This window comes from Pinus tabuliformis, chromosome 6, assembly GCF_031772625.1.
Source record: "Pinus tabuliformis cultivar Carrire ecotype Pingquan chromosome 6, CPIR1, whole genome shotgun sequence".
NCBI classification, from domain to species: Eukaryota; Viridiplantae; Streptophyta; class Pinopsida; order Pinales; family Pinaceae; genus Pinus; species Pinus tabuliformis.
Window position 1 is genome coordinate 776,296,030 of NC_142292.1, and position 25,054 is coordinate 776,321,083.

The 25,054-nt window shown below is 39.0% G+C and overlaps 1 protein-coding gene across 2 annotated transcripts in view; it reads right to left on the bottom strand.

Annotated features, from left to right (window-relative positions):
* Positions 1 to 25,054, bottom strand: part of EMB2729 (Alpha amylase family protein) — a 421,581-nt gene that overhangs the window by 72,642 nt on the left and 323,885 nt on the right. For both annotated transcript variants that reach the window (XM_089421556.1, XM_089421555.1), the window contains one exon: positions 14,287 to 14,391. In XM_089421556.1, coding sequence (XP_089277682.1) covers positions 14,287 to 14,391 — 105 coding nt within the window. The remainder of the gene's footprint in view (positions 1 to 14,286; positions 14,392 to 25,054) is intronic.

Here is a 25,054-nt window from a genome sequence, read left to right on the forward strand (position 1 = left end):
ATATCCAATCATCAAATTATGCCAATATTGAAGCTCCAAGACAAGAGAGAGATATCCAAACATTAAAATTCATCCATAACATCCAAACCCATCCTCCAAAAGGGATAGCGAAAATTTCACAAGAACAAATAACCCAATCCAAGTGATGATGATCAAAATGAATCATCTCGCTTCTATTTATACACTTTCTAATGAATTAGATTTTACCTAAATCGGCCTAATTGAGCCCCTCAAATAAAATAATCTACAAAATAGCAATACTTTTGGTGAAAGCCCACCAAATAGCTCAATAATACATTAATAAGCCTCTCAAGAGGGCCAAATGATTAACAAAGTGAGTTGTTGGGCATTTGAGGAGGCCTAATGAAGTCCAAGGGGTACCATGATGGAGAAATGGACTCCCAACATAGTGGACAAGGGATTGGTCCCTTGTTCTCCAAGAAAGAAACTGTGGTGCTCCTAAGTGGGTGTGGGGGCACAAGGATACCCTCATGGGTCTCCAAGTGGATCAAAAATACTTGTAGACCATCTGTAAGGGCTAGGATGGTGATGTAAGCCCTCCCTCTACACCGGGATACATCATCTAGACCTTGGAACATCTGTCAAGTGTATGGTGCAAGTGTGGCGCCAGCTGGGCATGGTGGACCAGGTGCATCATCCTCATCCAAAAAGGTGGAACATAAGCAATCAATGATCGGTGTTAGGGGTCCATAAAGTAATATCTGCTATGGTGGAGACCCATGGCTCTCAATGCTCACCCTACAAGTGCCAATGTGGCCCTTTGGATGGCTAGGACCCTGTATAAGGAGACCAAGTCCCAAATGAAGAGCCACCTGCAATTCTGCATAAGATCCAATGTGTCCTCTTGCCCTCTAATACAACAAATCATTAAAATACTCAAGTAATAAATCTTACAATTCATGGGATCAATGGGGCACTTCATGGTGGCATGCCCTTCCATAGTGGGCTTTGGCGTGTACAAGTGTCTCCAAGCTCAATAGGGGGGGTTAACAAAGGACCCTATTAGGTGGTTTCAACCTCTAAAGGGGGTGACATGTCCATGGTACATCCATTAAGTAGTAGGTGGCAAATGATGTAATAATGGAATGTAGTGGGGATCGAGGGAATCAACCAGACCACATGTCAAGGTTCATGGGTAGCTATAATAAAGAAAGCCCACACCTGGGTATGTGAGTGTGGAAGGGAGAAAACCATGGTACATGAGTTACCCCGACCATTGTTTTTACACCCTTCTTCATATGCCTTTTGCCTTTTATTGATTTTTCTCATAACTGCTCGAGGCTCCGGGGGATGAGAGCATCATGTGTAATACGTAGTAGTGGATACCCCTTTAAGGTGGGGTAGTTCATTGCGCACCAGGGGTTGGGACAAACACAGGTTCCTTAATGATAGAGGGGCCTCATTTAGGGCCCATAGGATCCAAGGTGATGGCCATGGATAAGGGGTAGAGCTCTTGTTTGGCTTTTTCCCATGCGCTAAATTTGTATGTCCTGACCATCTTTTGCATATTGCGGTACATTTCCTATCGATAGTGGCCAAATTATGCTTTTTCATTTCTATTTAGCTACATCAACCTCCAGGGCATTGTTCCAAGCCCGACCCAAGGTGTGGACAAGGGGAGGGGGAGGCTAACCCTATGTGGACCCAATGGAAGCATGTGGAACTAGATGGGAAAATAAATGAATGGAACGAGAGTGATGTAGGTGGTATCGGGAAGTGGGACCATGCAACCAAAATTGGGATTTTCCATGTAGTGCCAACCCAAAATCCAAATGGTCAGTAAAGGAGATCCCACGGGACTAGGATACAAGGGTAACCATGAAATCAGGCAGTGGAGACAAGAAAACAAGCCTATCCCACTCTTTCCGCCGAATCCCCCCACTAATTCATGCCAAAAAGTGCCCATGACAAGTAAGGAAAATTACTCAACTATACCAATAAAATGCCATACCTTTGGGGTCATGAGACCCACCTTCAATCATATATTCATTAGAGATGGGTGAGGGACCACATGGTTGGCTCAGGTGGTGGAGAAAATGGCACATCGAGCTATCTGAGGGCTGCAAGGGGCTATTGGCTGCCAGTTGAGGACCATCTAGGAGAAAAAATTTCTCCTATGCATACTACCCACAAGTGGTGGGTAATGAGTCTTTAACCCTCGACTTTCTCTTCCTATGCCCTGTTCTGATTTACTCCTGCAAACCCTCTTCACTTTAGATTTGCTCTAGTACCATGTGAAATTTCCTTAATTGCAACAACTAGAATTTATTCTTCCACCTATTGCAGATTATTTGTCTTCAGAAAATAATTACGACAAATAACTAATAAATCACTACTGCAATTTTCACAAATAGTAACAGGAATTGAGAAATAATACACACACACAAAATTTAGACATCGATATTTTTGGGACAATAGTCTCTAGAAAAAACTCCAGTGTGGGGGAAACAAGTTTTGCAAATGAGGGTTTTATTATTAATCTTCAACAAAAATTAAGAATTATAATTTTCTTGCCTCTCAATGGCAAAGCTCCAACAAATATTTTTCTCTTTGCCAAATTGACCTGGAAACCACAAAGTCTCCCTCTATAGAAGTCTTAGCCTCTTTGTGTTATTCACACTCCTTCCCAACAACTCGCACCAGTTACTCTAGTAACTCACACTTGCTCCAACAAAATTATCCTGCAAGCAAATCTACGTCCAACAACTCATCTAACTAACTTGCACTCCCTCTGTGAAATTTTTATCTATCACAACTACTGGAGATTATTCTTCTAACTCAAAAATTAAATTTGTAGTTTATTTTCTTACGACAAATAATGAATAAAATCACATCTGCAATTTTCACCATAAAAATACTACGGAAAATAAAATACTAGAAGCAGATAAATTCTATCACACACAATAAAATTGACATGGTTATTTTTGGACAATTGTCCCCAAAAAAACCCAACTTGGGAAAATCGATGCAGTAGATGAGGGTTTTATTATTAATGTTCAACAACAATTCTGAGTACAATAATTTAGATGCCCAGCTAGCAATCTAATCTAAAGAAAACACTAGCAAAACTATTGTGAGAATTTTCTCTCGCCACATTGTTATTTTTTGCCTCTGAAATAGCTTCCCTAACCTTTGCGCTGAGATGCCCGCATCAGCCTCTGTGCAATCCCTACGCTGGCCCTCTAAAAATTTCGGCCTTCCTTCCTTTGACTCTTTCGGAAACTGAAAACTTCCTCTTCGAATGTTGTTGCTCTCCTCTTCCACCTGTTACTCACCCTATGGCTCTTTCTCTGCTAAGCTGTTGCGATTGAGAAAATCGAACTACCTGAGCAACTAAGTATTTGCACTAGATGATCTCCATCATCACATTGACTTTCTTTTATAATCCACTATTGGAGCACCAACGACCAAGATTAAAACAAAATCCATGGCTAGGATCATTTCTGGGTTGATCCGTGTGAGTTTCTAAATGATTCACGCCTTATGTCTATTAATATTAATTAATTAACCATATTCCCTAAGTTTAGACTTAGGAAATATTATAAAAAAGGTTAATAATCTAATTGAGACACTTTTAGGTGAAATTTTCAAAAACAATTTTTGGGTTTTTGGAAACCTCATGTATTCTAACCCCTCCACAAAATTTCAAGGCTAGAACACATCTGATGCTACAAAAAATAACACTCCCTCTTAGCGAGGAATGTGTTCTAGTGTTGTTGCCCCCTGTAGCAACACCCTGTCGTTACATCATCTCATGTCATGTTGCTGATGTCTAGTTGTTGCTGCCCACCAACCATTGCGCAACTCTGATATGTGTTGTTGTTGACCCTGCTATATTGTTGCCAACACTGCATCAGCACTGCAACTCCCTCTCATCTGTTGTTGCTGCAACTACAACATCTTCAACATCCAAAATGTCATGTCCCTGCTACTGAAACGAGTTCTTCACCATACCCATCTGTTCTCTGAAATAGACAAACTTAGCTCTCCCTAGAGCTTTCGTGAGTATATCTGCGACCTACCCTTCTGTGGGACATATTGTAGCTGGACTACTCCTCGTTGTACACAATCTCTGATGAAGTGACACTGAATATCGATGTGCTTCGACTTGTCATGAAACACTGGATTCTCAGAGACATTTATGTAACTTTGATTACCACAATAGACATTGGTCACCTCCATCCTCTTCCTGAACAAGCTTACTAGCAGCTTCCGAAGCCATATAGCTTTGCAGGTAGTTGTGTTGGCTTCCATATAATCTGTTTTTGTAGAGCTCGGTGCTACTAACTTTTGCTTCCTACTACACCAAGAAACCATCCTTGATTCAACATCGAAGCAGTACCCGAAGGTACTTTGCCTGTCCACTAAACTTCCTGCCCAATTTGCATCTGTGTTCCCGAAAAGTCTGACATCATCCTCTCGTGTATATTTCAACCCATACTCGACTGTGCCACAAATGTACCTCAGAATATGCCCGTTGTTGCCCAATGTACCCTTTTCGGTTCCACCATGAACTAACTAAGAGTATTGACCGCAAAAAAAATGTCTAACCTTGTGTTGACGAGATACATGAGATACCCAATGAGTTGTCTATACAAGGTGGGGTCAACATCCTTGTCATCTAATGCATCTATCTTCTAGTTGGTAATCATGGGTGTAGACATGGATCTGCAAACCTACATTCTGCACCTCTTTAGAATATCTATAACGTATCTTCCTTGCCCAAGGAAGATCTCCCCATCCTTCTACCACACCTTCAATCCTAGGAAATAGTGCATCAACCCCAAATCCTTCATGTAAAATTTTGTTGCCAGGTTCCTCCTGCAATCCTCTATGAGCGCTGATGACCCTGTCAAGAATAGATCATCCACATACAAAACTAGAATGAGAGGCTCATCCTCCACCATCAAATAGTAAAGGTTGGGATCTGGGTCACTATTTACGAACCCCATCTGCTGCAAGTAGGTGTCAATTCTGCCATACCATGCCCTGGGAGCCTGCTTGAGCCTGTATAGAGCCTTCTTCAATTTGCACACATGTGTATGCCTCTCCTAAGTCTCAAAGCCTATGGCTGTTCTATGTACACTTCCTCCTCTATCACTCCGTTCAAGAAAGTTGTCTTGACAACCATTTGGTGAATTTGTCATCCCATTTGAGCTGCTAGAGATATAAATGACCAGATAGAAGAGTACCTAGCAATTGGGGTGAAGGTTTCCACATAATCTATCCCTTCCTTTTTTAAATACCCCTTTGCCACGAACCTAGCCTTGTACTTTTCCACACTGTCGTCTGTCGCATATTTGATCTTATAGATCCACCTTGAACCTACAATTGATCTGTCTTCTAGCCTTGGCACTACCTCCCAAACATCATTCGTCATGATAGAGCTATATTCTTCTACCATGGCATCTATCCACACCTGATGTTGTGCGGCCTCCTGAAAGCTGGAAGGTTCTGCAACCTAAGCTACCAATGCTTGGTACCTGTTAGGCTATTGCATTGTCTCTTCCTTGTCCTAGGAGTTCCAATAAACTCCTTTGCATCTCTTAATGTCTGACGAACCTCTCTGTTGGCTCGACCAATAATCGTGGGAGGTTCTGCCAGCTCTTCCTCATCCTGTCTCTGTTGCTCCATCCACTAAGAACTCTCTGGATTTTCTACACCTAAGAAAATACTGGTATTGGTCACAGTACTTGACCCTTGTGACTGTCCTCCTACTTGTCCCACTGGTTTCCCTTGCTGCTGGACTAAAGGAGCTTCTACTGATTGATTATGATCACTTGCAGGCAACTCACGAGACCTCCTGAAAGCTCAGTCCTCCATGAACTTCACGTCTCGCCATACTACTATCTTCCTATTGCAAGGAATGTAGATTCTGAATGCCTTTGAGGTTTCATTGTACCCAACGAAAAACACCTTCTCTGCAGTCTGATCCAGTTTCGTCCTTTTATCATTTGTCACGTGACAATAAGCAACGCTACCAAAAATTATGAGGCGGCTAACTTCTGGTTTCTTCCCTGTGAAGACTCCTTCTGGCGTTTTCTTCCCTAATGCTCTATGAGGAGTCTTGTTCTGAATATACACCGTCGTGTTACATGCTTCTGCCCACAGAAATCTGGGTAGATCCTGGTCATATAACATGGCTTTTGCAGCTCCAACAATGGTTCTGTTTTTCCACTCCGCTACACCATTCTATTATGGATTATATGGAGTTGCCCATTCTCTCTTGATGTCTTCCTTCGCACATATATTTGTGAAGTCTTTATCAATATACTCTCCACCATTATCTGAGCGAAGCACCTTGATCTTCTTCCCTGTCGCATTCTCCACGAGAGCTTTAAACTATCTAAAACAATTGAAGACCTCACCCTTTGTCTTCAAGAAATAGATCCAGGTTTTCCTGGAATGATCATCAATAAATGTGACAAAATATTCGGCACCACTGAGAGCTCTAGTGGACATCGGGCCACAAATATCTGAGTGTATAAGTCCTAACATCCCATCATCTCTGTTATCACTCCTTGGAAATGTCGCCTTAGCATGCATCCCAAGTACGCACCCCCTGCACACATCATCGTGTTCAGTTCCAAGTTCAGGAACTCATGTTATGGTTTCTTTCAGCATCCTGAGTGCTCCGTGATGTAGATGTCCCATTCTCCTGTGCCATAATTCATTCAGATCCTCCCCACTACTACTATTACTGCCTATTAGTGCCATTGGAGAATCTATTTGTAACCGGTACAATCTGTTACTTCGAACTCCAAGCTGTCTTACCTTTTTCCAATTCGGGTGTTTAACATACACTTTCTTCCCTACAAAGTGAACATCATACCCCTTATCTTGTAATTGAGATACTGAAATCAGGTTCATACCCAATCCTGGCACATGCAATACATCTGAAGCAATGTTGCAGGAAGCGTCCCCCCCCCCCCGGATCCTAGGCCCAAAGCGCGCCCCGTACGGAAGCGCCCAGGGAGCGCCCCCGGAAGCGCGCTTCCGAAAATGGCGAAGCGCGCTTCCGAAATTTTTAGACGCTTCCTGGAAATTTGGAAGCGCTGGCGCTTCCGAAGCGCACTTCGTACGGCGCTTCCCAGACGCTTCCCAGGCGCTTCCCAGGCGCTTCCCAGACGCTTCCCAGACGCTTCCAGAAAAGCTTCCGGAAAAGCATTTAGAAAATCGTTTTTTTTTTCAATTTTTTTTTAAATTTTAGGTGAGTTTGCTTGTTGGGGGTGGGTCCACCTTGGGTTAGGGTGACAAATGAAAGCAAAAAAAAATATAAATATAGCAGATGCTCCCCCATCTGGTCCCTTGGTTCCTAGGTTCCATGGTTCAACACCAACAGCAGGGGGTTCTTGTTCATCAGTTTCAGTGCCACGACTTCCAGAGGCACCATCTTCTTCATTGCCACCACATTCTATTCGTGGTGGAAGGAGGAGAAATTAGTAGATATATTCAGAATCTACTACTTTTTGTCATAGATTACTCATTAGACTTGTAGACTTGTGAATTTGAATTTTGAACCTTTTTGGCTTGGCGGTGACCAAGTGACATATTTTGTAAACATTATTATTTGAATTTTGGACATGACAAATGTTGACAGTTGCTCACTTGCTAGATAAATCATAATATGCTCTATGTTTTATGTTTTATAATATGCTTAAATGTTTTATGTTTTATAATATGCTTAAAAATTTGATGTATGTTTGTAATAGCTAGAATATAGATGATTGTTGTACATACTAGTAACTACAATGGAATCATGGATGCCATATCTATCTTGATTTATGCAAAAATATGCATGTTTTCATGTCTTCTACAATTAATTTGGTATTTGGGATGTTTGTTTTGAGTATAAATGCAAAAAAATATAAAAATATATATATATATATAGCAGACGCTTCCGCGGATGCTTCGCTTCCTAGATTTTTGGAAAATGACGCTTCCGCGCTTCCGCTTCGCTCCCGCTTCGTGCAACATTGATCTGAAGCATTGGTGCTTTCTCCTGACTCCCCCTGAAAATATATGGTACCTCTCCCTGCTGGAGTAATTTCATTTTGTTTCCCATAGTAATCTGGAAATCCATCTGCTCCTCTTTGTAGTTAGAGAAATATTCTCTAACCCCTATCATGTTAGTTGAAGCTCAATTGTCTGTATACCAAACTCCCTATGAAGTTGATCCTGCTAAGAAAGCGAATTCGTCTTCTAATCTAGAAGACAAATATGAAGTCTCCTGAATGTTACTTTTGTCCATGGCTATAATGGAACAATTTTAGTGTGTTATTTCTCTTTTTCTCCCGATGCGGATTTTTCTCTGCAACCTGCAACAAAAACTCTTTGCGTCCAATCAAGATTCTACTCAACGAATATTTGAGTTGCAACTACTCCCTCTCACTGCTAGAATCATTAATCTAGGTAATTCGATTTTCCTATCTCCCTTCAACTGAAAAATCGAATGATTGCCCTAGTAATTTGAACTGCCTATACTAGGCTCTACGCAATCTCTCTGGGAATTTCGATCTACTTCTCCTTCTAAACAGCGAAATTCCTTTCTTCTTCTGAGCTTCCTGGCTGATTAATTAAGCTCTGATACCATGTGAAATTTTTATCTATCGCAACTACTAGAGATTATTCATCTAACTCAAAAAATAATTTTGTAGTTTATTTGCTTATGGGAAAAAACAAACAAAATCACAGCTGCAATTTTCACCATAAAAATACTACTTACAATAAAATACTGGAAACAAAGAAATTCTAGCGCACACAATAAAATTGATAGCTATTTTTGGACAATTGTCCCCGGAAAAACCCACCTTGGGAAACCCAGTGCAGCAGATGACAGTTTTATTATTAATGTTCAGCGACAATTCTGAGTACAATAATTTAAATGCCCAATTGGCAATCTAATCTTAAGAAAACACTCGCAAAAATATTGAGAGAATTTTCTCTCACCGCACAACTATTTTCTGCGTCCAAAATAGCTTCCCTGACCTCTGCATTGAGATGCCTGCATCAACCTCTACACAATCCCTATACTGGCCCTCTAAATATTTCGGCCTTCCTTCCTTCGACTCTTCTAGAAACTGAAAACTTTCTCTTGGAATGCTACTTCTCTCCTCTTCCGCCTACTACTCACCCTATGGCTCTATCTTCTCTAATGAGCTGTTGCTACTGATAAAATCGAACTGCCTGGGCAACTGAGTATATGCACTGGATGATCTCCATCACCACATCAACTTTCTTTTATAATCCACTGTTGGAGCACCAACAGCCAAGATTAAAACTTAATCAATGGCTAGGATCATTTATGGGTCGATCTGTGTGAGTTTCTAGAGGATTCAAATCTTATCTCAATTAATATTGATATTAACCATATTCCCTAAGTTTAGACTTAGGAAATATTTAAAAAATGGTTAATAATCTAATTGAGACACTTCTAAGGGGAATTTCCAGAAACAATTTATGGGTTTTGGAGATCTCATGTATTCTAGCCCCTCCACAAAATTTCAAGACAAGAACACATTCGATGCTACAAAAACTAACACCCTCAAGGAAGATGATTCAGCAACTTGAAGCTAAATCGAGTGCCTCTATCACACGCACTGGCAAACGGGCTACGCACACTAGCTGAATCAGCCTCTCTCTGGTTGATGAATTCGACCTCCTTCCTCTCATTGGAAACTAGAAATCAATTGGAAAAAATTCTTGAAATTTTTCTCCTCAATCATCTTTGTTGAAACCCTTCTGTTGGTGTCACCCTCGCTCAAACTACACCCTTGCTCTCACTACAACTAGGTAATACGAACTAACTTGTATGTCTCCAAAAGCCCCATGGATTTGCTCTTATAATCTCTCGTTGAGTAATCAACAATTGTGATCTAATCTCAATCTATGGCTAAGATCATCATGAACCCTTCTCATGAATTTTCTAGAATTCACTAGAGAAAAATCGCTTTGTCTCAATTAATCTGATTTAATTAACAACATTTCCTAAGTTAGACTTAGGAAACTAATTAATTAGTGGCTAATTAATCTAATTAAGACATTTTCCCTATAAAAAAAAAATTGGGTCTTGGAGACAATTATCCTCATGTATTCGTTAGCCTCATAGACACCAATAGAAACTAGAACCCCTGTTTGAGCTGCCAAAAACTAACAAGATCCTCCCAAAATCACTCTCTATTCCTCATTTTATAAAAGTGATCTGATCTAATAAAAGGCATTTCTTTTTGGGATTGAGGGGATTTTCCCCTAAGCATCCCCTTTCCCCATTTGGGGAAAGTGTTCATGTGATGCTTGAGTGGTTTTCTTGATTAACTAAACTAAAGTAGAGAAGATCAATAAACTAAGTGCATCTAATTTTCTTTTGCAAGCTATTTGCATTTCTTCATGTCATTCAATTTAACTTGCAATTTTCTCACTTGTGCAATCTAGCTTTTCATTTTATTGTACAATTGATTTAGCTTAGTTTCTTTAATTGATAACTTTATTATGCATTTTGTTCTTAGCCTTAATCAATTTACTTACAGCTTAACTGGTTGAAGTAGTTTTTAGAGACCCTTCATCCCCTATTGACTCCTTACTCTAAGATCAGGGCTCGAGAAAGGGTAAGGTTTGGGGATGGAGTTACTTTGAAACTTGCTTGACAATCTTGCAATACAATTTACTTAATCCTAAGTGGTAACCAAATTAAATCTAAAATCAACCAAGAGCATTTCACTATATTCTTTTTGCAACTGTGGTTCTTGAAGATTTGTTTCATTTGCTTTTATACTTTGCAAGGTCCATCTATCTTGAAGCAATTGTCAGTTCTTTCATGTACACATAAATCATTTTTTTAGCATCTTGACTTCAAGTCTTTACTTTCCAAGTATTTTCATTATTGTAAATGCTTATTTTTTCTGCCACATTTACTTTCTAAAGTATTTATCTTGTGGGGCATTTATCTTTCAAGCAATTTAGTTTCCAAGCTTTACTTTCAAGTTTATCTTTTATACATGGATTATTTTCTTCCAAGTACTTACATTCAGCATTGGTCTATTTTGCTTTATCTTGCAATATCTATACTTGTGGATATTTATGTTCATGGAATCAATGAATGTGTCTTGAATTCTTATGCTACTTTACATAAGTTGAATTGTATCTTGGTTATTTTCACTAACTCCTAGAACTTAACTTGTTAGCATTAATTAGTTAAGCCTTAGTTATTTTAGTAGGGTCCACCCCCCTTGGCTTTGACTAGAAGTAAGCATAGACGGAGGAGTTGAGAATCGAGTGACAGCCTCAAGTCGAAACATGCCACCAAGGCCGCACCAAGTGGAGTTAAATATTTTCTCCACAATAATCCCAGGTGTGTATTAAGACAGTAGCACTTATCATAGAGAAAAAGAGTTGCACTTGATGATCTAGCTTTCACATCGGTTAGAGGTTGATGATACATGATAATACGTATCTCCCTTGATCAAATGCCCTAGCACCTTTGGGCATGTTTGACATTCCACTAGCATCTTAATTTTGTTAACATCAATCTAGCTTTCACATTGGTTAGAGGCTGATTGTACATGAGAAGTTGAGAACAAATATCTCCCTTGATGGAATTCCCTAGCACCTTTGAGGATGTTTGACATTCCACTAGCATCTTAATTTTGTTAACATCATCAGGTCAGATAATGCTTAGCACTTTACTCCTTTCTTCCCTCTTGGATTCAGACACTCATTTGGAATGATTTGACATGAAGAATCTAGGGCAATTAAGGTTTAATAAGATTCTTCTTGCCATGATAGCTATTTGTGAGGTATTTTAACTTTTTCTTCTTAGTACAATCTTCACTTGTTATTATTAGAGTGTCTTCTTAGTTCATCAAATAGCTACCAAAACAAAAGAGACAAGAACACAAGATGTTGGCTTTCTGCCAGGGCCAAAACCTGTCACTCTTTGAGAGGAAAACCCACACAAAATTCTTCTAATAGAGATTCCAATTGACGAATGCCAAGACCAAGACCCTTGACCTATTAGCCACTCCAAGATCAAGCCACTGCTTCCTTTGAATGTCTTTTCTTCTTTGTGATTCTTCCTTTGCTTCAACCTTCTTTGTGTCTTCCCATCACCGTCTTATCAAGATCCCTCCATCAAGATTTTCTTCTCACTGTCATGTCCTTTGATGAACTGTCTTATCTTCTTTGCTGTTCCTAAACCATGAACTATATAGAGATCTGACTTCTTCCTTTAGACACCCAATTTCTCCTTCTATCTGACAGTCCGTGCTTTTCTCTCACATGAGTCATAGAGATGCTTTACTGATCAGCTATCTACATTCAAGAGTGATCCAAATTCCCTTCTCCATGGAACTGTGATCTTGTAACCCTTGACTGTAATCTTTATCGAAACATGGCTGATCTGAGATCTTCTGATGTCCTAGATCACTGAGATCTCAGAGATCCGAAACACTGTGATCATCCACTTAAATTGCAGAGGTATCCACATAGTGCACTATGGACAGACTTCCGAAAATTCATCACTGTGGTATCTGAGATTCTTTCCTGTGACAGTCCTCCGAAACTTCATGGGAACCCAAGATCTGCACTTCATCCAAAACACTTTACTTTCTCACTGTAACTTTAATGCGAAAATCTCAGAGATAGATACAATTTCTCTGCGTCCTTATGCGAAGAGTCCAGCAGGGTATTTATAGTAATTTGTCCACAAATTAAGCCGACATGACAGTATGAAATTTGAATAGATGTGTCTATTAATGTAAGCTGATATGAGCTGTCCACACAATTTGGAGGCCGACTTTGAAGAGGATGGCAAGTGCTTATCGTTGGAGGGCTAACTAGACATATTTATAGACTTATATACATTGACTCATGCTCAAGAAGAGCTTCTTCATACATGACATTGACTCTTTGACCTAATAATAAATCCTAAGGCTCTCAATGGGAGCCACTACTAAATAAACCTCTTGCTCATGAAGTCCATGCAGCAAGGCATGCAAAAATAGTTTTATTTCTTTCATTTCATCATTTACAAAGACCATGTCATTATGAAGACCAAACCTAGTTACACTTTCTTCAACACTAGCATGGTTAGAGGCTTATTGTTCTAATGTCCTAGCTCTCATGGATGTTTTTCACATATGGATGGGTGGCTAATAATGTGAAGCATGCTTCTATGTAGACTCTAGAGCACTCCCCTTCTTTGGCTCATACATGGAGGTAGATGCACACGTCATATTTAATGCATTATTTGATGTGGTCATTTCACTTCTTGATGAGTTGGCTGAGCCTTTGGGTGACTTGGCATGTGGTTAATTATGATACTTGTAATACCCTGGGCCAACTGTTGACTGGAATTTGTAAAGTTTCTTGCTTGTTTTTTTTTTCTTTTGGGTTTTTGGTGGTTTATATTGTTCTCCTTGTTCTCAAATATTTGCATATTAATCTTAGAGATTAAAATGAGACAAAAAAGGTACATTTCATATTATAAAGTTATATTGGGGAGCTTGAGGAAAGAATGTATGGTCGTATTTTTGCTAGTCTGTATTTGTTGTATTTATTGTGATTTTGGCCTCTTTCTGTTGGTTGTCTTTGACACACTAGAACCCTAGGAAAAACATGCAGCAAAATCATTGGTTGTTTCTCAAGAAATGCATTTCCCAATTAGAAATAAGAAACGGATGCCATAAATGGTGCTTTACACACCATTCTCAATCGGGATAGGATCTTGCCAAAAATAACCCTCACCCCCACCTTAGGTATTGAAGGGTTGTGTAAACCAAGTAAGCTAATACTAGATAATATGTACTAATTATTAAGGAAAAGGGAAACCAACCTAGATAATTGATAATTTGATATTTTCTTGAGTTATGCCTTAGAGTCATGTGACCTCTTTTGGCATGTACTTGGTTTATCCAACATCATGAGATTTGTCCATAAAGGGATTTTCTTCTAAAACATGTTTCAGAACCTCATGTAGCTTCTTCAATAATGTCAATGGATTAAGGAAATAATTTTCCAATCTAAATGTCAAAAGAAATAGAAATTGTAGAACACAGTATTCTATTTGTGTAGCTGTTAAAGAGCAACAAAGTAAAAGCATAGTCATATTGTGCAACTAGAACAAACATTTCTTTCTAAAAATAAATTTTAGATGGAAAAAACCTCTTCAACATTTCAACGAAACTGATCATTGTCAAATAACTTTGCTTATAGCACATCTCAAGCAAGGATTTTAAAACTTTTGTTTCCTGAATGGAGAAAATGACAAACCTGGTACTCCCCAGCTTCTTCTACTCCAATTTCATAACCACTATATGACTCAGATTGGTGGAAGTTGAACACAAAGAGAAGAGGCCCACGTGTATATATTATGACCTGTTTTAGTCAAGAAAACATATCAGTGAAATCTTATTTTATATTTAGAAGTCTCATAATAGAAAGAGCAAGATGGCATAATTGCGTTAAAAGGAATGAAATACCGAGTAGAGTGCTCAAATGTAAATCAATTGGCAACCTACAAGACAACCATAAGAGTTGATGATATATTTCAATTATAATGATGACCATATGAATAGTTGTAAAGAATTGTCTTGACTCTTTACCTTGTTTTAGGTTTAATCATTGGTTATGCATTTGGAATTTGTAAATGCTTGCTAGAAATGCCATTATATTGGGAAATTCATAATTGTCATGAAGTAACTTGTTAGTTTTTGTTGAAGTATTAAAATTCTAATACTATTAGTAGCCATAAATGTTAATGTTTAACCATGGTTACAATTAGCCACTCAAAGTGGATAACCCATACGAGAAAATTTCTCCTCATTTGACAACCATCCAATTAGCAGCCCTATGATGGTCTTCCGATATCATTATGTCTGAATTCTCCACATATTGCTCCATTCAATGCTCTCACCCATCTAGCATTCTTCTTAAAGGAAGGTGGGCCATCTATCAGTGGGTCCTCTAACCATTCTAGCAATCGCATGCTTTCATTTAATGTTATGGGCATGTTACCCACCAAAATGGGTAACCTTACAGGAGAAAACTTTTCTCCTATTCTTCACATCCAACCGATCAACCATGCAGCCCCTAACAGCCACCACTAGCTGATGACATGCCATTATATCTCCACCACCTGCATCAGCCATAAGCTTGTTACCCATCCGACAAGAGCACATGAACAAAGGTGGGCATCCGATCAAAAGGTAGTTTATTCATTTTGCAATCAAGTGTTTATGCTTGTTTGTATTTGGGCATTTGATATAGATTATGGGGTGACCTGGATGAAAGAAGGGTTTTCATCATGAACTTGTTCACTCACCCTAAATGGGGGCTTAATATTCAATGCTAATCCAGTAGGACCTCCCCTAATGGCCCCAATGGGTATAGGAGGGGCACTACTTGGTAAGGCTTGATTGAGATAGCATTTCCATCTTTCCCTATTCCATACTTACCACTTTCTATCATACATTACAAGCCCTTATCACACATCCATTCTTCAGGTTCAATTGACCATTGGTTCACTGGAATTTGGCACCCATACATCCACATACCTGGTTAGGGCTAGAACTTTGCCCCTGGGAGGACGATGTAGCTAAAAGAAAAAGAAAAAGCATATCATGGCCAAAAAACGTAATTGAAAGAAAGAATATTAAAATCCAAAAGATGGTTGGGGCATACACATTAGCACATGGACAAAAGCTTAGCATGAACTCTATTACCCATCAAAAGTGGGTGACCCGTAAGAAAAGTTCTCCTCCTATTCATCTCTCCCAACCGGTAGCTAGTAGCTAGCTCTTGACAACTACCTTGTAGCCAATGTGTCGTGCCATTCATATCCCCACCACCTGAGTCATTCATATGTTTCCTTGCTCATTTTCTAATAGCACATGTTGGAAGGTGTGTTCCCGATCAAAAGGTACTTTATTCATTTTGCAATCGAGTATTTATGCTTGATTGTATTAGGTATTTTGACATGGATTATGGTGTGACTTGGAACAAAGAAGGGTCTTGGCTATAGTCTTGTTCCCTCACCTTAAATAGGGAGTTAATTTTCATTCTTAGTCCAATGGGACCTCCCCTAATGGCCCATGGCTTTAGGAAAGTGCACTTCTTGGGAAACCATGATTGAGATAGCGTAGCCCCATCTCTCCCTATTCCTCACCACTTTCCATCTTACATTATTAGCCCCTATTCCACCTCCCTTCTTCGGGTCAATTGACCATTGATTCTTTGGGATATGGCACCTGCACATCCTCATACTTGGGTAGGGCCTAGAAACACACCTTGGGAAGTTGATGCAGCTAAAAGAAAAAGAAAGAGCATATGATGGCCACAAGAAAAACAAAAGAAAAATCAAAATACAAAAGATAGCTGAGATTCACGAATTAGCAAATTGGTAAAACCCAAGCATGAGCTCTACCTCTATCATATGGCCATCACCCAGTTCCTGGGCCAATGTTGCCCTATCTCATAGAAGACAAGGAACCCTTGCATGTCCCAACCCCTGATGGGCAATGAACTGCCCCATCCTAAAGGGGGTAATAATTGTTATACATCATACAAAGCAAGCTCTCATTCCTTGAGCTATGAGTAGTAATACAAGGAAAAATCAAGAAAAAGTAAAAGGAAATATAGAGAGGTGGAAAAACAAAGGCCGAGGTAACTCATGCATCCACGTTTATTTTGAAAAATGTAACCAGTGTCAGTCTTCATAATGTAATAAAATGTAATTTTATCATTAATATATTTATTATTATATTAATTATTATTTTTTTATTTTGAAAGCATGTTCTTCATGCTTATAGAGTCAAAAGAGTCAAAGAAAAATTTATTATGAGTCAAAAGAGATGTATTTGAGCCATGTCCCATTTGGACTTTTTGTAAGAAAAGAAAAAGAATTTTAAATTCAGTCAAAGTCCACCAAAATTCTTAAGTCAACCCTCCTTGGGAACAAGTCAGCCAGGGTCTCCATGAGCCACCTATTTGACCCTCTTGGATAGCTACATATAAGAGGCAGTTTGACTCATTCGGAAGATCATCTCATCACACAAAAAGAAGCATATATAAACCTAATGAAGGAGAAGTGAAGAATGAGTAAAAAGAAAGAGAAAGTCAAGCTACAAGACATGAAGATCATTTTTCGATGACTGAATTTTTTCTGATGTGCCAGCGTGCACATGTGAGGACAAAGTTCTATAAAAAGGCCGAAATTTTTTGTGCTATTGCAGGCCCGAAATTTCAGAGGTTGAAATTTTTAGGGAGTTGACAGTTTGGCTTATGTTGATATATGATTTTGGAGGTGATTTGGAAGAGGGTTGGACTTAGAGTTTTGGTGGTAGTTTTGGTCTTGGTCTTGGCCTTGGATATCTCATTTTGATTTGATTCTATAAGAGAAGGATTTATGGGTTTTCCCCCTGGCTTGGAGCCTAATTTGTGTCTTTGTCTCTTTATTTTCCTAAAAGATTGAACATTTTGTATAATTGCTTGATGAAGAACACATAAGAAGTAAAAAGAAAAGATTTAATATTCACAAGTAATTATCAAGACAAAGAAATCAAACTTAATCCTATTACACTTGGTTTCTCAACAAATTGCTCCCTCCTCACATCTATACACCCATGATTGTGAAAATTTCTTACACGAAATCCTACTACAGTGACTGAATTATTTTTCCTACTTATTTCTCACAATGAGCTGTTTACAAAACCCTTCAGCAAACATTAAAATAAAGTCTACTGCAATTATCACATAATAGCATAGAGAAAAATAGCAGTGATATACAAGCACAAGAATCAATCACATCAACACAGTTATTTTTGGACAATTGTCCCTGGAAAAACCCAATGCAGGAAAATTGGTGTAGCAGATGAGGGTTTATTTATTATTCTTCAGCAACAATCTCTTTACAAGGAATAATTATGTAGTACATAGAGAAACCTTCAAGAAAACACCTGAGATAATTTTCCTCCTCGACTAGGAGAAATTCTGACACCATAGAGATCCCTTATCCTTCACTGTGTCACCCCTGCATCATCTACGTGAGGACTGCATCATCCTTGCGTCATGTGCGTGAGGATTGCATGAGATCTCGTCCCTGCCTGCGCTGACTCTCAAACCTATCCCTTTGTGTTGTCTCTCTGAGGCACTGCATCACCTCCTTCTCAATATCTGACTAATGTTGAAACCCTCCTCTTCCTTCACCCTACAACTCTCCCTCTGAAATCGAACTCCTTGAGAATCCATTTCCCACAGGTTACTGAGTATTTGCCTGGTGTGTCTCCAAATGACTCTCAAGTTTTCTCTTATACTTTTCATGTTGATGAATCAACGGTCGAGATTAAGTCTCTAATCAACGGCTTAGATTAAAACAGACGTGATCCTTGTCTCTTAGAAGCTTTCACCCATACCTTTATTAATACCCATTAATAATTTTATTTTCTTAAGTTTAGACTTAGGAACCCATTAAAAATATTAATTATTTTAATAACTCCTTATCCGAGTGGAATTTCTCCAAACGATTTCTAGATCTTGGAGATCTCATGTGTTCTAGCCCCTCCACAAAATTTCGGAACTAGAGCACATCCGATGCTACCCAAAATCAACACTCCCTCTTAGCAAGAAATATGCTCTAATAATACTTCCCAATAGAAGCATCACACTGATCCACAGCATCGGTCCTCTGCGTTGTTGATGCTCAGCCTACTGCCCCTCACCTATTGTGTTGCTGCAACCTGTACTGATGCCCATGACACTGCAACTATCACTACTACATTTGAACTACAACTCCCTCTAAATGTGCTACATCATGCTTCCCATAGCACTGCCACTACTAACTGTTGCACTGCAACTCCTTATACCATCGACTTCTGCTACTGAAACGGATTCCTCACCATCCCCATCTTCTCCCTGAAATAAACAAACATTGTTCTTCCTAGAGCCTTGGTGAGGATGTCTATCACCTGTTCTCCTATTGGCGTGTACCTCAACTGTATTGCCCCTTGGACACAATCTTTGACAAAGTGACACCTGATATCAATGTGCTTCGACCGATCATGAAAGATTGGATTCTCAGAGAGCTTGATGTAACTCTGATTATCACACAAAATATTGGTCGCTTCCATCTTTCTCTTGAATAGATTCACAAGCAATTTCCTAAGCCATATGGCTTCACATGAAGCCGCTCTAGCTGCCATATATTCAGCTTCAACATAGCTCAGAGCCACGGATCTATGTTTCCTACTACACCAGGAGGTCATTCCTGATCCAATGTTGAAACAGTACCCAGTGGTACTTTTCCAATCTACTAAACTTCCAACGCAATCTGCGTCAATGAACCCACTAAGCCTGATGTCATTGCCTTGGGTGTACATTAGTCCATGCTCGACTGTTCCTCGTATATATCTAAGAACATGCTTGGCTACTGCCCAGTGCGCCCTCTTTGGTTCCACCATGAACTGACTAAGGTGTTGACAGCGTAACAAATTTTTGTATTCAAGATTCTGCAATCCATAATGAATTAAACAAAGTCTTTCGGTAGAAATCACATGAGAGAATTTTTCGGCCGACGCGTTTCGAACCAACAAGTGTGGTTCATCAGCAGGACGAAATGAAGAGGCAGACCATGGCAAAGGCTTAAATAGAGAGCAATGTAGAGACATAATTTCAAGTAACGACTATATTTGAACAATAATGTTTAAATTATAATATTAATTTATTAATATATTAAAAACAAATATTATTAAGTAGCGGCTATATTAAACTGCTAATTTTTTAAAAATAATATTTAAATTAATTTATTAAAACGAAATATTACTAGTTCTTGAAAAAAAATATTTAAATAATGATATTAGTTTATTAATTTATTAAAATATTAATATGTAACAACTATATTAAACAGCTAGATTTTGAAAAATAATATTTAAATTAATTTATTAAAACCAAATATTACTAGTTTTTGAAAAATAATATTTAAACTGTGATATTAGTTTATTAATTTATTAAAAACAAATATTAATAAGTAACGGCTATATTAAACAGCTAGTTTTTAAAATAAAAAAATAAATAATCAAAGTCAAACTTTAAAGGAGGGGAGTCAAAAATTATAAAAACGAGTGAAGACCCTAATTGAGACAAGGTCATTTGATAAATAAAATAACTAATGGAAATAAAATAGAATAAATTAATAATAATTAATGGAAAAATAAATAAAATAAAACAAAAAAACACACAAGTCAAAATAAATATATAAATAAATAAATAAAAACAAAAACATAGCTATATATATATATATATATATATATATATATATATATCCAAAGAAAAAATAATCAATAAATAAAACAGGGTCAACAACAGAATACTAAAAGGAGTTAAGAACGAATAGGATGATAAAATAAATAAAAAAGACAAAGGATCAAGAAAATAAACTCTAATGAAGAATAAATCAACAACAAATACTATAAAAAGGATGCCAATGCCTATATAGACTAATATAACCAAAAAAAAGTCTAAAAAATTAGGAGGACAAGACAGGGACCCAACTTCTACTAATATTCCAACCATCATCTCTATTCAAATTATTGGGTCTTTTTTCAATTTCTAGGGCCTCCCTCAATTTACGATGATTGAAATGACTAACCTTAGCAACAACTTGAGCCTCCTCAATGCAGATGTGATGCATAGATTTATCTGCATGCTCCACCAAAGCAAAAGAGCGGGTCCTGCCATGCTTGATGTCAGCAACATGCTCATGAATCCTTTGATTAATCAAGCGACCAGTCTCGCCTGATATTGACCAGATACATTAGGGACCCTATGAGCTACCTATACAAGGTGGGATTGACTTCTTTATCTTCGAATACATCAATCTTCTTCCAGTTGGTGATCATTGGAGTAGCCATAGCTCTACAGTCCTGCATTCAGAATCTTTTCAAAATCTCTATAGTGTATCTCCCTTATCCAAGGAAAATTTCACCCTTCTGCTACCAAACTTCCAACCCCAGGAAATAATGCATCAATCCCAAATCCTTCATGTCGAATTTTGTGGCTAGGTTCTCCTTGCAATCTTTGATGAGCCTGGCTGAGCCTGTCGAGAAAAGATCATGCACATGTAACACCAAGATTAGAGGCTTATTCTCTACAACAAGATAGTAGAGATTAGGATCTGCATCACTCTTAACGAATCCAATCTTCTACGACTAGCCATCAATTCGATTGTATCATGCTCTAGGTGCCTGTTTAAACCCATATAAGGCTTTCTTCAACTTGCATACATGAGATTTCTTCTCATGTGTCTCAAAACCCTCTGGTTTTTCAATGTATACTTCTTCTTCTATCACCCCGTTCAAGAACGTCGCCTTGACATCCATCTGGTGAATCCCCCACCCCATCTGTGTTGCAAGGGATATCACAGATCTAATAGAAGTATACCTAGCTACTGGGGCGAAGGTTTCTTCATAGTCTATCCCTTCCTTCTGAGCATACCCCTTAGCCACAAACTTGGCTTTGTATTTTTCCACACTACCATCTGCAACTTATTTGACTTTGTAGAGCCATCTCGAACCTACAACTGACATGTCCTAAGGCCTAAGTACCACTTCCCAGACATCATTGACCATTATGGAATTGTATTCCTCCACCATAGCATCTACCCATACTTGATGTTGAACGACCTCCTGAAAACTAGAGGGTTCTCCAACCTCAGCCACCAAGGCTTGGTATCTGTCTGGCTGTCTACACTACCTTTTCTCATTCCTAGGTGCACCAATGAAATTCTCCGCATCTCATAGTATCTGTCGAAGTTCCAGGCTCGTTCTACCACTAGTAGTGGGTATATCTATCTACTCCTCCTCTTCCTGAGACTCCACTTGTTGTGATACCTCTAGAGTTTTGCCTTTAGCAGAAACACAGGTGCTAGTTTCTGCTGGATGAAGTGGCTGGACCAAAGGATCTCTTCGAAAGGCGTTTCTCGGGATTTCCTGAAAGCTCTGTCCTCCATGAACTTTACATCCTGTCGAATAATGATCTTCCTATTCCCCGGAAGATAGACTTTATATGCCTTAGCATTCTCGCTATATCCCACAAGATATCCTTTCTCCGTAGTCTGATCCAATTTCTTCCTCTTTTCTTCGGGTACATGGCAGTATGCCAAACTCCCAAATATCCTGAAATGACTCACCTCAGGCTTCTTACCGGTGAAGACACTCTCCAAAGTAATCTTACCTAATGCCCTGTGAGGAGTCCTGTTCTAGACATACACTGTCGTGTTGCATGCTTCTGCCCATAGAAACTTGGGCATATCCTGATCATACAACATCACCCCATCGACTTCAACAATAGTCTTGTTCTTCCTTTCTGCTACTCCATTCTTCTTCGAATTATAGGGGGTTGTCCACTCTCTTCTTATGCCTTCCCTTGCGAAAAAAACAACGAAGTCCTTGTCGATGTATTATCCACCATTGCCTAAGCGCAATATGTTTATCTTCTTTCTTGTCAAATTCTCAACTAGAGCCTTGAACTCTTTGAATCGGCCAAAAATCTCATCCTTGGTTTTTAGAAAGTAGATCCAAGTCCTTCTAGAATGGTCATCAATGAAGGTGACAAAGTACTCGGCACCACTAAGAGCTCTTGTGGACATGGGTCCGCAGATATCTGCATGTATCAGTCCCAGAATACTCTTAGCCCTATTGTTGCTTCTTGAAAATGCAGCTTTAGCGTACTTGCCTAGTGCACATCCCCTGCATCCATCATCTTGTTTGGTACTCAACTCTGGAACTCCTGATACTGTTCTCCCGAGAATTCTTAGAGACCCATGGTGTAAGTGTCCCATCCCCCTATGCCATAGTTCATTCAAATCTTTTTACCCACTGTTGCCTATCAGTGCCATTAGAGATTCTAGCTGTAATCTATACAGCCTGTTACTTCTGACTCCAATCTGGGCCTTCTTTTTCCAACTCGGGTGTTTGACATATACTTTCTCCTTAATGAAGAAAACATCATAGCCCTTGTTTTGAAGCTGAGATACAGAGAGTAAGTTCATCCCCAATCTCGACACATGCAGCACATTGGTTGCTCGAAGCCGATCCCCTGCTTCTGTTTGAAATACTATGATACCTCTTCCTACAGGGGTACATTTTGACTTATTTCCCATGGTGATCTGGAAGTTCATCCTTTCTTCCTGATAATTCGAAAAGCATTCTCGTATCCCTATCATGTTCCAGGAAGCTCCACTATCTATATACCAAACCTCAGAGAAGGCAAAACCAGCTAAGCAAGCGACTTCTTCGAGTCGGAAGCTAACATAGAATAATCATGCTTCATGTTCCTCGTGCTCTCTTCTCCCTCTGGAGATTTGCGTGGGTACTTCTAAGTTTATGCCTCGACATCAAGCTCCTGACTCATTGCAGATTCTTTACTCCTGTTGCCTAATCTCAGCTTCAATACAGTTGAAAATTTCTGACAGGAAATTCTACTGTAGTAATTGACTTATTTCTCACAATGAGTTGTTTACAAAACCCTTCAGTAAACATTAAAATAAATTCTACTGCAATTATCACATAATACCATAGAGAAAAATAACAGTGATATACAAGCACAACAATCAATCACATAAACACAAATATTTTTGGACAATTGTCCCCAGAAAAACCCAATGCGGAAAAATCGGTGCAGCAGATGAGGGTTTATTTATTATTCTTCAGCAACAATCTCTTTACAAGGAATAATTTTGCAGTACATACAAAAACCTTCAAAAAAACACCTGAGATAATTTTCCTCCTAAGCTAGGAGAAATTTTGACATAACAGAGACCCTTTATCCTTCACTGCGTCACTCCTGCATCATCTGCATAAGGACTATGTCATTTGTGTGAGATCTCCTCCCTGCCTGCACTGTCTCTCAGAGCTATCCCTCTGTGCTGTCTCTCTAAGGCATTGCGTCACATCCTCCTCAGTCTCTGGCTGATGCTGAAACCCTCCTCTTCCTTCACCCTACAACTCTCCCTCTGAAATCGAACTCCTTCTCCTTAAGAATCCATTTCCCTCGGGATACTGAGTATTTGCCCGGTGTGTCTCCAAATGACTCTCAAGTCTTCACTTATACTTTTCTTGTTGATGAATCAATGGCCGAAATTAAGTCTCTAATCAACGACTAAGATTAAAATAGACTTGATCCTCGTCTCTTAGAAGCTTCTCACCCATATCTTTATTAATACCTATTAATATTTTTATTTTCCTAAGTTTAGACTTAGGAAACCAATAAAAATATTAATTATTTTATAAACTCCTCATTCGTGTGGAATTTCTCCAAACGATTTTTGGGTATTGGAGATCTCATGTGTTCTAGCCCCTCCACAAAATTTCAGAGCTAGAGCACATCCGATGCTACCCAAAATCAACAATGGTGAGGTTTCTCATCATAGTTAGTCCCTTTGACCATGGTACTTGGCCACAGAGTCCTTTCCCCTCCGTTCCATCATTATTCACATGGCACCTATCGATCGAATAGTGGTCTAAGGACATGTCACTTCCCCTTGGGGGTTGGGAACCCTTGATAGGATAGTCTATTAACCACTCCTACCTAGGAAGGTAACACGATTTTGCGACCAAAGCCCCAATTTTGGAAAAAAAAACCTCATATGAAGTGTTTTTTTCCCATTTCATTCAAACTTAATTCACTTAGATGGAATAATGATTAATGTAACTAATGGTGAAAATTACAGCTCTGGATATTGTGTGTAATTGGCACGTGGTTCCATCTATAGGTCTAGGCAACTTAACTAGGATCTAGGTCCTCTAGAGGGACATATTGACACCCATACGTGATGCGTTGAGAGCCATGGGACTTTGGGCAGTTGTAGAGTATCATTCACAGCCATGGGCACCTTCAACACCCATAACATTCCTGGTTTATCTCACACATTAAGATTGGGAGGGCTAGCACCATCTTCAGAGCCCTCAATGTTGTAATAGAATCAAGTTTATTTACCAATAGGAGACCCATGAGACCTCGTTTTGTGCCCCAAACCCACATTTGGGGA